Here is a 16884-nt window from a genome sequence, read left to right on the forward strand (position 1 = left end):
TCCGCCGCTTGTTTAGACCGGAAGCCGGCACCCGTGCCCGTGGCCAGGAGCCGGCAATAAAAATGGCCGGCCGGAACAGACGGGGCAGGAGTCCGAAGGAGGGACTCGCTGCTGCGGAGACTGAGGCTCCAGGAGGGGTGCGTCTTATGGTCCGGTGCGTCTTATGGTCCGAAAAATACGGTAATTCTTTGATTCAGATGCATACAGGCCTATATCAACTGGTTACAACTGCTGCCTCTTTGGGAAATTCAGTGACAAAACAGGAAAATGAGACACAAGTATTATTAACAAGTCTGTTAATGAGGGCCTCACATTTCAAACCTTATTGCTGCATGATTTACCATTAGAAACCATTTTATTTTAAATCAGTTTCTAATTCCTATTTTTACACCTTTCATACCCTGTATTACAGAAAGTTATTCATCTTTCCATGAAAGTAAGTACTTCTTTACATATTAATTTTAGGTGGCTCCTGGAGGTCTTAACCCCTGGATTGTTCACACATTAAAAACCTAAAACTTGTTTCAAGCACACTTTAGGTGCCCTAAAAGTGTCACTCCAAGGTAGGTTTCTCTGATTCATGTTGCCCAGGTTGTATTCCATTAAGATGACCTGCCCAAGTTGCAGTCATCCAGCATCCCAGGGGCAGTGCTCCCTCCCTCCCTCCCTCACCCTCTTGTTCTGTGTGGATAAACTTTGCACTCCCTGAATTCCCTCTCCCCTCCCTGCCCCCCTCCAGGGGTGCCACTCTGTGCCAATAGCATGTAGAGTACATGCAAGCAAGCCAGGTCACAGGGCACAGACAAGTCCTGGAGTGGGGTCTGGATGGGGAAAATGAGGTAGGGGGCTGGATTGCATCCCCATGAGCTGGGGCTTCCTTCCCCAAAAGCACCTTCCCTTGACGACTCCCACCTTTCAGCCACCCTAGGAAGCACAACCAGCACCCCCACACCCAAATCCCATTTTAATAAAACATGAGACTTTTTTTAGTTTACTTAATCTTTATTCTTTTTAAAATTCTATTTTTAAAATTCACTTTATTTCTCCCATAATTTCAACACCCTTCCCCCACCCTCATTTCCTTTTTACCTCCCATTCCATTATTTACTCCCATCTCATTAACTCTCCACATCCTAGCTTCATCCCCTCCTTGTCCCCCCATCTCTCACATGCCCCCTACCTGGAGCAGGGACAGAAGCATGTCCTGGCTAACCAACCCTGTCCTGGCAACTCACAGCTGTAGGTCTCAGTCAGGCTCCTGCTCACAGCCCTGTAGTGACACGTCACAGTTGTACAAGTGGGGGACAGTCAGGCAAGGTTTTTAGCTTTAAAGGTGTGACTGCTTCAAACTCAAGCTAGCACTAACACTGAACAATATTTGAGCTCAAAGTGCAATGTGCAACAAGGCCCTAACAAAATTCTGTCCTTCTGTACATTTTCACATAGGGTCTTGTTACACAGTAAATCCAGGAGCCACCCAAAATATCTGCACATTCAATACCTGAAACTGGTTTTACGCACTTCTTGTGTGGCTCGAAGTTAAGCCACTCCAGGGCAGGATTAGCTCTCATTTGTGTTACCCACCCTGTGTTGCATTAAGATATAGTCATTCTAGGACATTTCAGCCTCCAGGCCCCTGCTGGCCTAAACATGCAACTGCTCCAAATGTGAGCTAGCACTAGCATCCATCCATATTTGTGCAGTTCACAGTGTGAGGTGTAACAAGGCTCATACAGTTATATAGGACATAGTGCTGTTATTGCCCAACACTCAGTTTGCTTTAACACCCAGAGAAGATTCAGGATCAGGTAAATACTAACAACAGTAAGCTCACATCGCTTCGCTTCCTTTCATATGATACAGAAATCTATTAAAAAAGAGAAAAATTTACACGTGTTATCTTGAGGAAAACATATATTGATCAATACCCAAAGGATTCATTCAATCTTTCCAAACTAGTTTCTATATCCCACCAAATCCAAAATCCATAGGCTACCTTTTGTGCCATAGAACATTTCCCTCTGCGCTTCAGGTGACAGTACTGAAAGAGAAAACTTATATAAAAGCTGAGAAAAGATAAAGCATGATGAGATCAAAGGAGTATAGCTGTGCAGCAACAGAACCTACATTATGGAGGAAGGGACAGACAGGAAAAAAGAAACCAATCTCTTTGAATTCACAGATGGAAGCCTGCCTTCCTCTGGGCATCTTTGGTGGGGGGAACATATTTCTGCTCTGGAAAAACAGACTGAATAAAACACAACCAGATGTTCACAAATATTCATGATGTGTTTCTAATTCACTTTGGAACATGCTCTTGATTTATTCTTGATTAGGATGCATACGTTCCTCTAGTGACCCGCAAGGCTGACGTTGTTCTTATAGCTACAATTTTTGAATGCCTGAGTGATTCCTGAACATCTATTTCAAATAATGCCTTTATTATTCCTCAAGGATCACTGGCTTTGTTAATTTATTCAAAAGCCTTGAAAAAGCAGGAGTAAATGCGGTATTAGGCTGACATTTTGAATCTGTACTGTCATCAGTCAGCTTCAGCATATGCAGATGCATTGACTGAAGTGTGTGAGCAACAATTCCAAGGAGAGAAAATGGAATCTGCTTGGGGAGTTTAAACTTTAAAGAAAAAACACCATTATGCCAAAGAAGAGAAAAGTCTGGTGGTGAGGGACATTCCTCTGTTTGGTTTAGTGCCATTTTTCTGACAGGCCAGTTTATGATACTCCTACTCCAATTTAAAGACACATTATGGTGTCAATAATTCCTATAGAGTCTGATGGGACCAATGAAGAAAAGCATCAGACCCATACAGTCCTGATATAGGGCTACCATGACTGCCAACCGTATACTACAACTACTAGTCATGATTGATACAAGACTACCAGGAAATATACATTTTAAATAAATACCGATGCGCTCCCTACTAGGTCTCTCCCCTCTGTGTATTGACTTTATAAATGTAACCTCTGTATCTAGCAAGTCATCAGGACTGACCCAGGGTTAGCTGCAGCTGGGGCCACCGACCCGCAAGTGGTAGCTGTTTGAAAAGCAAGGCTTGGTACATTGCAGAGCATTCAGAGATGCTGATGAATAACTCCACAGCATTCTGGAGCTACTCCCCCCACCTCTTCCTCTGTGGTCTGTCTGCTTGCATTGCGATCACTCTCAGATTAGTGTCAATCTGACTGGCATTTTGGAATTCTTCTAGTAATATGCAAATGAGAAATGAAGCCAGCTGCAAGTCACAAAAAGCTTGTTTGTTTTGGGGTTTGGATAGCCTTTCTAAAGATAACTTCGCAGTGGTCTGCTCTGCATTTGATTTTCATAAAGTAACTTTTCCCTCTATAATGAAATGTACCCAATATTTCACACTGTGTAACATGGATACTTCCTGTCTTTGTCATCATTATCTCATCACCTAAATCTAGAGGGGAGAGAGGGAAAAGAAACATACATTCACATGCACACGGAATTGAAGTTACCCAACCATTTTTTCCCTCTATAAAGTCCTCAGGCTCTGATGAGATTAAATCACACAGTTAATACAAATCTAGTTTGTCAGTTCCACCAGATATGCAGTGTTTCTAGGACCAAACAACAGCACAGTAAGAACAAATTCAACTGATCTTGGGTTCAAAGTAAAAGTCCAGTTGAATTTAAAAGACAAGAAAATCACTACAGATGGTGCTATAAGATAGAGAATAGCAGGGAAAATATGGGCTACTCAGACAGTTACAGTACTAGGCAGGATTTTGTAATCTGCAATTGCTAACTAGTTTCTGCTAAATGTGTCTACTATTTTATACCACTGAATAAATATCACCCACTTACAAATAAATACACTAAGACTGAAAATGTAAGTCACTTAAGAGAAACTGCCCCTTTATCACTTTGTCAAAAAATGTAACTTCTAGAAAACCCAGACATGTTAAATCTAAGTTTCTTCTCCAACCCCACCACCCTTCCCCACAAAAAAAAGCAGGCACGCCACAAAATGTATGTAAAAAATACAGTTCAGGTCATCTAACCACCATTACTCTGCAACTTAAGAGGGATGTAATGGTGCACCCATGCTGGGGTGATGACAATTTGGCTTTAGCAGTGGTGCAGCTACAATGAATGCTGGTAGTAATAAAAAGAGCACCAGCTTAGAGAACATTTGACTGGTTTCTTGTTTTAGACCCTGGTGCAAGAGAGTACTTAAAGCAGATGCTTTACTGTGTTTGAGTACTTAAAGTTAGGCTTGTGCCTAAATGCCTTGCTGACTTGGGGCCCAAGAGGAGACAGAAAGGCATTCAGTCTATAGTAGAATTTCTTTTATGGTTGCTGCTGACAACACTGCCTTAGAAAAGTTATTCTGAAATTACTAGTGTAGATAAACCCTAAGAAATTGCGAGTCCAAGGCTGCAGACTAATGACATCTACTTTCTATATATTACATATGCACATAAATCCACTTTATACACATCATATGCAAGCAAGCAAGCAAAAAAAAGAAAGAATCCTTGAATAGTGTTAGGGCAAAGCAATCCTCATAAGACCATATGCACTACACTACTTCTTCCTATGTGTGTCTAACTGGTAATGCTTGTAAACCCTTGAGATCTTATCCTTGTCTTCTGTAGGGACTTCATTTTCTGTTCTCTAGATTTCTTAAAAACAAACCTCACAACTATTTATATTTTGAGGACCCCCTTGCAGGCAACAAGTCAAAGCAATATTTGCCATCCAAATATTAAAGGCAAATTGGCAGGATAATGACACTAAGATGTACAGAGCAGAGGTATTCAGTTTTGTGGTAGAGAATAACTGAAACCTGTGGTAGACAGCAAAGTTAATAGATATTAAAAGCAAAGAATAACAGAAGGAGTGTGACGAGGGCCTTCTCTACCTTCTCGCCCCCATCTCTTGTCTCTCTGCATATGAATAAATGCCAGATTCCCGGAGCATGAAAAAGACAGCAGAAGAAGGGGCTGTAAAAAGACTGGTCTCTGAGAGAAATGAGGGGAGTTCGGCACACCATTTCTTGCTCTGAGGATTTCTTATGTATTTTGCATTACAATCACTAGCCAAAATAAACAAAACAATCCTTGGAACAGGACCCAGAAACTAGGACCTTCTTCTGTCATGGGGGTGCCCACAAATCTTTACAGATGAATTCTTCTTCACAAATTGGAAAAAAATTAATAAAAGCAGTCATTAAAGAGTGTTATGTCTCTGTGTCTTGTTTATTGCTTGTTAATATCACCCATCTTTAAACTGTGTGATTTAAAAGTCAAATCATTTTTCTAACCCGCCAGTATCGCAACCACCCAATGCATCAATCTGAATCTCAAGCTGTGCTTTCTTTACCTTATACAAGCCATCAGTCAGAACAGAGATCCAGGAATCAGGATTCAGCTGATGATTGTCAGTGATGGATGAGACAACAGAATGCAGTTTGCTCTTTCGCAGTTATATCAGATCTGCAGTGCCCTGCTGACAGCACCGCTAACTTGTTTTTGTCAGTAAACTGAGCAGATATGGCTCCAAAGACACAGATACAAGCAGTAACAAGGTGTCATCCACAAAGAATCACTTTTCTGGCCATAACTGCATTTTAACAGATGTCCAGTTGAACATTACTGGAGACGCATCCATTATGAGCCTGAAAAAGCAACTCTCTATTCTGAATGCTGTTTTTTCAAGCCAAAAACACACATGGTGCACAGGAATAGGCCAACTGTTTGAAAATGTGGGCAACACCCCTGATGTTCACAAAACATTAATGCCATAAACCCCAGCATATTCTTCATTATAAAAACAAAGGCAAAAATCCAAATTAAAAAAAAAATGTAAAAAAACCCCCTTGTAGTCAGGGAACAACTGAAAATCCTTGATGACTACTGTTTATGAGAGCACCATCTGCAGCTACCATTCTGTTGATGCCCTATATATTGCTCTCCAGAACAAATTTCATGAAGTATTTGCTGTTCAGGTCCGGAGCAGGCAATCCGGGCTAAAAGGGCTACAGTCCAGTGGGCAAGGTTGGGGAGCTGACTGCAGAGCAAATTATAAAACCCAGATATAAAAAATGTCTCCTACACTCATTCAAATTCTCACAATACAGGGCAGTTTCAGGACAGAGTTCATCCTCCATTCCAATGATTATTGTTCAAAGGACAATACCTTTCATTTAACCGAGTCAGCAGTATCTGCAACTGCATGGGAGACTGGTGCCACCTTAGTCAGAGGGGGCACATGCCCCCCCCAGCAACCAATCTGACCGACAGGGGAGGGGGGAGTCCCCCTAAGACCAATTGCAAAATGGTCACAGTGCTCCCAGAAGTGTCCGTGGCTGTGGCCGCTTCCGAGAGCTCTGCAGCCACTTCCGGGAGCACCATGGCACTCCCGCACCCCGGCCAGTGCTCCCCAACCAGCGCTCCCACCTGCCCCCCGCCCATCACCTAAGCGGTGAGCGTGGCCTGTCAGGGGGTGCACGTGCACCCCATACACATTGCCACTGTGCCAGTCATGGCCATCTTCAGTTGTTTGGTTATACATCGACCTTCAGGCCACTCTAGTGTCTTCCATGGTTTGTCTAGATGGCATCCCTAGAAGAATGTTCTTCAGCATGCCATGCCCATGCCAAGCCCAGAAGCGTGGTAATGAAGCTCCTTCAGGCACACCCACTCTGGTTGCCTTCTACCAGGTAAAGCTCTTGAGTTTTGCAGGGAGTGCCACCAGGGAAGCTTTACCTCATCTCCAGCTTGTAGTGTTTGAATGGGAACGGGTGGATGGGGTCTGCTTGAGAGAATCCCTCAGCAGAAATGTCAGGGAGTCAAAACTGCAATGGAAGGGACTGTCTCTTTACCCATGTTTAGGCAGTATCCAACACAACGAAGTTCCCAACCTAGGACCTCTCTTGTAATGGATACCTCAGTTTGCCTCCGTGACAAAATTGTGAATAATTCCTTTTGCAGTACAGAATGGCAGGGCTAAATTTTCCTAAAAAACTGGCTCCACTCACCGATATGCAAATAATCTTTTTCTGAAAACATAATTAAAAAGAATTTCAGGAAAAACAAATTGGTCTCGACTTTTTTTCTGTTCCCTGAGTGGAAACTCCTGAGGCCACAAACAGGAATTCTTCAGTTTAAATCACCTTCTGTTTTTAAAACAGTGTTATAGATAATTACTATTTTGTCAAACTGACATATCCATCCCCTGCTCCTTGTGCATCTTCTAAGTCTGCACGCTTAACTGACACCAACAGAGTTTTTGCTTCTGTCAGCACTGCTGGAATAATAGCTCTAGAAGAGCAAGCTGGGATCTGTTCACCTTGTGCATTATCAATATAATGACTAGCAGTTATCCCAAAATTGGTATGATGATACTAGGAATGGGTGTAGCATAAACAGAGAGAACACTTTAATTTGATTTTCAGTCATCAGGCCTTCCTCTTCTCTTCGTTAATAGGTATGGCAGTTAAAAAAAACCCCAAAAACAAACCAACAAATGATCTTTTAAACCTGTAAACAGAGGGGCCTTGATATGGAAGCCATTAAAAGAGAGACCCCCAAGAAGTCATTTTCACAAAACCACGTTTCTGACTGTAACTTCTCTTTGAAAAGAGCTAGAGGATCACTCAAGGTCTAACTTGCATTAGCTCACATCTCTTTAACCCACCACAAAGTTCTGCAACTTTGATGTGAGCTAATTAAGCTCACATGGCTTTCCCTAGCCCGCTCAGTTCTGGAATGAGGAGAGCCAAATTAGGCCCATCTGTCTAAGTGGAAGGGAGTTCTCTGCAGCCATAAAGCATGCTTCATTACCCAATACAGAAGCTGCCTTCCAAAATTTCTGAGTGCCAGGAAGGGGATTTCATTACTGCCAATACTTATCTGGCTTGGAGAAGAGCAATGGATCTCAGGATTACAATGAGCTACTACAGTGCTCCACTGACTTCAATGTTTATGTTGTGGAATGCTCCATGCAAAGTTCCCCCACTAGGGGTGCATGCAACAACCAGTATTTAGCATTCAAAACTACACCCTGAAAGCTCTCTCGTGTTTTTAATGGTTACCAAACTGTAACCCTGATAAATATATAAACCCGCACTGCATGAGGCAGGGCTCTTCGACTAAACTCTTTAGACAGAAAATGAGCTTGTGCCATTCAGCTCATCAGGCACACTTACTGCAGCAGGTGGGGAAGGCGCTACTTAATACTAGAGTTACTTGCTACTGGGAATCAGAGAGTTGGGGTTGGAGAAGGGCAAGACAGGAGTATTCGAGTCCTCTGTGCTCGTCAAGAAAAACCTAGGAGGAAAAAAAGCCCTCTACGAAAGAAATGCGTTTCTGCTTCTCTGCATGTTACACTTCCAGGAAAGCAGGGCTAAGGAATGACCTTGCAGCAAGATTACCATGTTGAGAGTCGGGTGACTCGTGTCTGTTCTTGGCTATGTCACAGAACAGAATTGTGTATCATTAGGCGAGTCAACTGCCTTGTTTACATAGATTATGAGAGGATCAAAACATGCCACCCATCTCACTGATCCTTTATGGGACTGCGTTGTCTATAAAGTCTCCAGAGATCACTGGATAGCACATGCTAAAGATGTGTGAAGTATTAACGCCACCGTATGTATCCTTCTGGTTTTGATATGTACTGTATCGTTTCAGACCTTGTTACACAAGCTAAGGTAGTGACCAACTTTGCAACTTAAAATTTATTTACAAACTCTGTGGTCCTGCTAACAACTTTGGTTTATATCTGTCACATTATCACCCAAACAAAATCAAACACACCAGGGGACAAGATTCAGAAATACTCTTAAAATGAAATTTGAAGACCTGAACGTGGGTCTGTGTAGTACTAGGAAACTTCCTAAAAATCTGCAAGCTTAAAAAAATATCTTTACAATCATTCAAATACCATAAGCAATAATAATTCATACTCTACCCCTCTTGAGTGCACTGATGATAACATGCATCCTACTTCTCTAGGGTGTTCAACAACTGTTTAAGAATGTTGTAATAAAAAAGGCAGCAGCAATCAGCTAGAATGAAAGAATCTCACTTAGATTTTGTAATTAGTCTTTTGCTAAAGGGATTCAACTACCTGAAGAGGGGTTTGAAAGAGAATGGAGCTAGGCTGTTTTAAGTGGGGGCAAATGCCAGAACAAGGAGCAACGGTCTTAAGTTGCATAAAGGGAAATTAAAGTTAGATATTAGGAAGAATTTTCTCACTAGGAGGGTAGTTAAACACTGGAACAGGTTACCCAGAGAAGTGGTGGAAGCTCCATCCTTGGAGGTTTTCAAAAGCTGGTTAGACAAGGCTCTGGCTAGGATGATCTAGTTGGGGCTGGTCCTGCTTTGTGCAGGGGGTTGGACTAAATGACCTCCTGAAGTCCCTTCCAAACCTAACTTTCTATAATTCTATGATTTCTTAAGTATTTAAAAAAAAAAAAATCACAATGCTTTTAGCAGGTTCCTGTCTCAGATTTAGCCCATGTGGAACTCCTGAACTGTTAAGATTCCACATGGCTTCATTAACGCATCATCTAAATCTTGTGGTCTGTACATGGGCAGCTTCCATTTGAGAGACCAAGAGGAGACAGAAAGGCATTCAGTCTATAGTAGAATCAAAGCCTAAATATTCTTCAGGGGTCTAAACAGCAAAAGCTTGCAACTGCAAGTTGCAACTCTACCACTTACCATATCGAGATCTTGGGAAACCCTCCGTTTGCGCAGTTCTTCCATCCTCTCACATACATCAGCGAAACAGGTATTATAGTAATCTGCATACTGCTGTGCCAAGTCATCAATGTTTCCCAGTGAACCATCCTAGGGAGAAGTAAATAAGGAAACTGAAGTTTGCTCCAACTTAAAAATTTGGAATTGAAAAGAATCCTAACAACTCCAAAGGGAAGGATTTTTTAGACCTTCAGTGTAAAATAAACTGACATGGTGACTGCTCATGGCTATGGCTTGTTACTTTAGACTAAGGAGTTTTTTTTACTACACTGGTAGTGTTTGAACTCATGCATGCTGAAGTCAAGGCAACTAAGGATCTTGCATCCAGCATGCCTGACGCTCCCAGCAAAGATTTCCCTTTTTTTTTTTTTAATAAACAACACTTCCAGTTGGAGTCTCCTTGCAGGTCTTCCTCCTGCAACAGGGGCTGTTGTACGTCATTGCAATCATCTAAAGTGACTTTTTCACCCCACCTACAGGATGGCAATCAGGTGTCATTGTCAGACTTATAATTATTATTATTATTATGTATTTGGAAGTTAAATTCAACCCTGGTCCAATGGATAGCTGACTATAAAGTGATCAAAACAGAAGATAACTTAAAAATTTGGAAAGAGTGCTTGGGATAGAAGATTTTCATATTTGACTAATTTATCAATTCCAGATTACGTTTAATTTGTCTCTGTGTCATCCCTCATGTGTAGACTTGCTTGGAGGCACATGACTTTGCTTCTGAAGTCAAGTATGTAGCAAGAATGAACAAGATAATCTAAGGTGAAAATTGCATGGGATATTAAAGTATGAGGAGGTAAGGGAGAAAAGTATGTTGTTTACAGCAATAAAATCATATATTAAAGAAAGGAGCTCATTTACATGGGCGTATTTTGAATGTTCTGTCATGTGCAGTACTTTTTTTTTGTTAACTGAAATAATTTTTATTTCCAATATAATATTTCTGTTTTTCCAATCTGGTGACACTAAGAGCAAACAGCAGGAACAGCTGGTGAAAGCAGTGGGTGTTCAGACAGTCTGAAGGTGAGGCCAAGTATGTACCCAGAGAGTGATGGTAGTGGTAGTGATTTACAGCAAGAAAACAAAATAAACTATCCACATTGTAGTCATTCTCCCCAGCACACATCCACATCCAGCTGGCTGTTCAAGGCACACCACACTCATCCTATCACCAATTCTCAGCTATATCCAGTTGATCCAGGGGAGCACATTTCCCCCACTATGTAGACTAGTTTCTTTGACAATGGTAAACAACCACCCTGTAAGCATCACTCTTCATATGTGAGCAGAATGAGCAGCACTGAATATTATCCCAGCCTTGGGACTGTAATCATGCAAATTTCTGTCAGTCAATTCAACTGACATTGCATCAGACTACATATGTGAAAAGGGGACAAACAGAACCAAGCTACACACCCACATCCTTTAAAATGTTTGGATGTCTACTGTGAGAATCAATAAAGCTGGAAATATCAATCTAGTTTTAACTCACAAGAGATTTCAAACAGCAGTTCTGCTGCCTCATTCTCATGCAATTACATCAATGCCATCTCTCGGGTGAAGCAAAATCAAGACTAAATGCCTGAGACTGGAGCTTTTTGTCGACACAAAAACATCAAATTATTATGAAAATGATAATCACTGTTCTTCATAGTACAAAAACCACAACTGGAAAAATGGAAGACTGCAAAACATGGGAAAATTTCCCCACAGATGGGGGAAAGTAGAACATATAATATGGAACCTAATAGTGTATGAGAAGTAAATTTGTTAAGCATAGACAGCATTTTATTAATGACAATTCAGTTCAGAAAACCCTTGGCTCACCATTAATCTATAGCAGAAGGAAATTTAGTTTAGGCATTGTTTGCTGCTTGCAGACAGGAATATAAAGGTTTAATTCTACAGAAAGGAAAAATGACCGTTACCCTGATTTTACAAACAGGGAAACTTGCTCGCAGAGTTGTCCAAAAGTTGAAGGTAAGGACCCTAATATACATTAGATCTCTCAAAGATTATCCACTGGACAAAGCTGCTGTCCCAATAATGTGATGTTATAATTGGTTGTTATTTGTTTATTAAAACTGATACAGAATTATAATAAGCTGTCTTAAAAGGATAGAGATGTGTGAACATTTATTAAAATATATTTCTATATTTAACTAATATAATCCTATATTAAATTAAATATAGAAGTCATTTCACATTTGGGGTAAGGAAACATTATATCACATATGTAGAGGGGAAAAATATTCTTTTCCCCTCTACATATACTTAACATAAACTTACAAAGTAGTTTATCAGCTGAAATGGAGTGTTTTGTATTTGCCTAACAGAAACAATAAGTGTATCATTGCACAGAGTCCTAAAATTTCAACACAGATTTATGTCTTGTGCATATGATCTGTGCATGGGGGGGAGAAAGAGTGGGGCAGAATATTTTTCATGTTCTTAGTTGTCTGACTGTAAATCCTGCCCTTGTTATTTCATTGTAATTTTGCTGTCTCATTCCTGTTAAAAAGTCTTCATTGTGCTTTCCATATCTTAGCACTTAAAAAAGACTGTTTGGATAGATAGAAATGTCTATGCCTATTGTTTAGATAGAAATGTCTATGCTCTTCCTATTAAAATCTCTGCATTGCAAGTTAAGTACATATTTTTGACATAACAGTGTTTTAAATGTTAGAAGTGCCCAAAGCAATCACGAGCATTAAAAATAATGATGTCTAAAAGTTGCAATGCAGTCCTTTAATGAGCAAGAAAGTACAAAGGACCACATTCATTAATTTTATTTTATTATATGATGACTGAAACTTGAAAGGGCCTGTTTGGTCTTCTGTTTTTTTTTTCTTGACCATGCTGGAGAAACAGTATCTTTTACTCAGATATTTCCAGATGGCCAAAGAAAACAGTCCAATGGCAATCCAAGTTATAAAGTAGCATACCTTGGCACTTGAAACACAGGGTGTACTTATTCCAGCACTTTTCAACATGCTACACTGATAACACCAGTCGCCTGAAAGGTTTGTAGCTTTCAAGTTACAATAAGCCTCCCCAAAATTTACACTTCTTCAAAATCTTCATGCTTAGCACATACCACAGAATGTCTTATGCATCATTTCTTGAAATGGCAGAGAGTAGCAGACTAGGTCTCCAAAACTACCATCATTCCTCTAAATCTGCCAGAGTTCCAAGTGTAAGACTTTATGGCTAGATACAGACATTCAAAAAGGCCCAAGGCAAAAATCAATCCAAGTTAAGTGGTTTCCTGTAAGCAGCATAGGTTATACTGGTAGCAAACCCAACACACGTTTGCCCTTTGGTAGGGGAGAGGGCACAAATCCTAGACTGGGTTCTGCCATTTTAAAACCAGTCTGTGTGCGCCAAACTTCTGTTCTGTTGTGGGTATAGACTAGTTTTGTGCACCAAACTTCTGTTCTGGTTTCCAATCACTGATACTGGTAAAAGTGTAACATCTATACCTAGTCTATGTGATAAAGCCCCACACTGACTGACATAAAAAACAGTATTTATGAAGGGTACTTCAAATGCCATACGTCTCATTCCTCTACTGTAAATACATTTCTCTAACCTCATGTTCCACATGCTTAAAAGTTTGACCAATAATTTTCAACAACATAAGTCAAGGGACACCAAATTTGTGCGGTGCATAAGCAACACTGGGATTAAGACGCACAGACTCATACCTACAGGAAAGTATGCTCGAGAGGATGCCAGCCATGGACATCCTTTTCCAAAGCGTTGGCCCTGATGTCTGACCAGCAGGCATGCTGCACAAGCATAACTCTGAAGTTTCTGCTTCCAGTTGTTCCACATGATTACTCACTCCAGAAAAAAAAGCTGCATAAGGAAACTTCAGCCTCCACCCACGCTTCAAGCTCAACACACCTGCTTGTGTAACCAGATATGCTTTTCAGCGTCACCACATCCCCAACTGATTCTACCTAAGTGATCCTACGCAAACAAAGGACTGCCTTTGTAGGTTTATCCATGAGGTGAGGTTGCCAGCTCCACCATGCAGTAACTGGAAACTACACAAGATGCTGCAGGCAAACCCAGGATTTGTCTGTTTAGCTGTCACATGTGAACTGCTTTCTTCATGACAGAGCTGGTACTAGTTTCCAAGCGGTAAAGGGCAACCTGAAATCTGATAGTTAACCCTTCCATGGAAACAAATGGTTTTCACCTGCTTAAAAGCTCTGCTGTTCACTCCCAACTGTAATTCCTTGCCTTGCCCCACTGGTTTCTACCCATTCCTTTACAGGTTTGGAGGAATTAAAAGGAGGCAAGTTAGAAACAATAACGACAGATGAGCAAAAAAGAAAAATCTGCTGCTGTAAAACTGAACAGAATTGATAACTTGGTTTTGATATTCATTTTTCTAAATAACGGATAGCTCTAAACTACATGTAATAAGCAAACACAAAGTATATGTTATATAATAGAGACATGATTTCTTTAAAATATCAGAGTACTTACCCGAGCCTAAAATTGCCAAATGTACTGCAAATTTATTACTGTATTTTTTCACATGTAACACACACCCCTTTCCCCCCAAATCACCTGCTGCAGATGGGGGTGCAAAATTTAAGTGCGGAAATATGGTAATAGCTGCTGCTGCTGAACAAGCCTTTGTTGAGGGCAAAAGAAAGTAATGTTGCATGTACTGCATAGAGGGTGGCATAGTAAGCACATGGGGGTCCTAGTAGCTTTGTCTTTTCCTCCAGCAGAGACATGCACTGCAGAAGCTGCTACTAACCCAAAACACTGACTATTTCAAAAGCAGAACAGAGCCCCAGGTGCTGGGACAGAAGCTTCTGATGAGTCAGCTGGATGAACCCTCACCTCCCTTTGTGGATGCTGCTGGCTAGGATCAGGCCCTCAGCTGACCTGGCAGATGCTGCTGGCTGTCCACCCTGCTCATCTCAAGAAGAGAGGAAGGCCAAGTACTTTGTCTCAGCCAGCAGTACAGTATCCTGCAGCTAGTTAACAGAGCAGCCCCTCTGCATTAGAGGGGGAGCAAAACTGTTTTGCTCCCCCTCTAATGCACCTGCCTGTGTCTTCCCTGGGAATATATTGCACTTACCAGGATTTTTTAGGAAAGGCGTTTTTCTTCTTCATTTTGTCTTTCAAAAACAAACACCTCTTACTCAGGTGTGTACGGTACATGAGAAAATATGGAACCTAAACCTTCAGTATGAAAATAAAACTAGCTCTATTTCACATTAAATTACTACTAGGCAAATACTGTGTGACCATTACCATTCTAGCTATACATCTTTCTTGTAAAACGCCATGCAGGAAAATTACAATTGTTCATTATACATATTTCGCAACATACTGTTTTAGCTACCTTTTCTAAGGAAGTATGACCACGTGGTTGACGTGAAGTGAGATAGCTGCTGAGCTGCAAACTTGGCAGTATGTCTTTACTGAAGAGGTAATCAAAATTATCTGCACTCAAGTTAACCAGCTTTAAATGAGCATGGCTTGTTATTGCCTGCTGACACAGTGTGTTAACTCAAGGTTTTGCCCATATCTCTTGACAGACCAGAGAATTTCAGTTGCTATCAGAGCTGTAACAGAGCAGCTCTGTGCCCTGGACAGCAACAGCACATTGGGCAGTGGTGGCTGATGGCACCTGCAGCATGGTTAGCCAGCAGCTGTGTTAGCTGCTATTTTGGCATCCCTTTCCCCACGCCAGCTATGCTACTGATTACAATCAGCACTCTGTCCGAATGCAGAGGTTTTTTTAATCAGAGAATTGACTCATGTCAGGGGCAACACTCCTCTTAGGATTTAAGCTCACTTTGCAGTGAAGACAAGCTAGTAAGTAGAGGATATTAGAACATACAGAATATGTTCCTAAGGGAAGCACGATAGACTGCAAAGGCTTGGATAGGATTTGGGGGGGATTACATCACTGGAACAACTCCCAGGCTGTGTCCAGACAAGCATGGCTGTGCAATATGTGACACTGCAACCACATGGAGCAGCATGGAGGGTTTTTTGACCCCTGGATATCCAGGGGTCAAAAAAACCTGCGGAGAAAAAGCACACAGTGGCTGCATGCGCCAGCCAAAGCTGCTGCCTGGCCAGCTAGAACCATGTTCCACTGCCGGCCAGGCTACATATGGCAGGATCACCGCTGCTGCAGCCCCAGGAGGCCCCCAAGATCCCAAGTAAGGCTGCTGGGGCCAGTCCAGTGCTGGTCTCAGCCTCCTCTACCCCACCCAAGGGAACCTGCTGTGCGCCAAAGTGCACATGGCAGAGGTGTCCCCTGTGGACAACTAGTGGCAGCACAAGGTGCGCCATTGCTAGTTGTCTCCGAGGAGCCAAACATCCATGCATGTCTGGACAAGGCCCATGGGCTTACTAGACTTGAGGTTATTTGTCCTTTCACAAGACAAGCACACAATACTTTTGCAGCCATGAGGATAGAGCTCTGCTCTTGTAACATCCAGTTCAGCCATGATACCCTCCAAGTACAGGCAAATGCTCAAATTTCAGTTTCCAGGAAGTGAAAGAGGAAGGTGCTGATCAGATCATTATCTTTAAAGAGCAGGGAGTTTATTTTATGATTTTATGCGGGTGAGTATCTAGTGAGAGTTTGTCTGTTGCCAAAGACGAAACACAGCTGTACAAATCAAACCAAGCCAAAGACAGCAAACATTTCACACTCAACAGCACCCATTCATGTTACATATAATACAAATAGTGCCATCGTTCTGCAAAGGACTATGCATCTCTTTCATGCGCCTTCAAATTTTCTTTCAGTGGTTTAAGTTACCTCTTCTACATACCCAGATCTTTTAACTGCTATTAACAAACATGATGAAAGTGTTTCACTCCAAAAGCACTTTTACTAGGTACAGCATCCACTTTAGATATCATTAAACTACAGGCAGTTGATAACCAGAAGATAGTATTTTTTACCTCTTGTGTCTTGCCTGACTGTACCTTAAATAAAGCCCACTATCTTCTCCAGCCAGTTCTTACCTACGTAATAGATTTCATAGATTTCATAGACATTAGGGCTGGAAGGGACCTCGGGAGATCATCGAGTCCAGGCCCCTGCCCAAAGGGCAGGAAGTCA

At 41.6% G+C, this 16884-nt stretch overlaps 1 protein-coding gene across 4 annotated transcripts in view; it reads right to left on the reverse strand.

Annotated features, from left to right (window-relative positions):
* Positions 1-16884, reverse strand: part of SASH1 (SAM and SH3 domain containing 1) — an 825655-nt gene that overhangs the window by 138160 nt on the left and 670611 nt on the right. For all 4 annotated transcript variants that reach the window (XM_019550105.1, XM_019550104.1, XM_019550107.1 and 1 more), the window contains exon 2: positions 9717-9845. In XM_019550105.1, the coding sequence (XP_019405650.1) occupies positions 9717-9845 (129 nt within the window). The remainder of the gene's footprint in view (positions 1-9716; positions 9846-16884) is intronic.

The sequence above is a fragment of the Crocodylus porosus genome, unplaced genomic scaffold (assembly GCF_001723895.1).
Source record: "Crocodylus porosus isolate Cpor-Errol unplaced genomic scaffold, CroPor_comp1, whole genome shotgun sequence".
Classification (NCBI taxonomy): Eukaryota; Metazoa; Chordata; order Crocodylia; family Crocodylidae; genus Crocodylus; species Crocodylus porosus.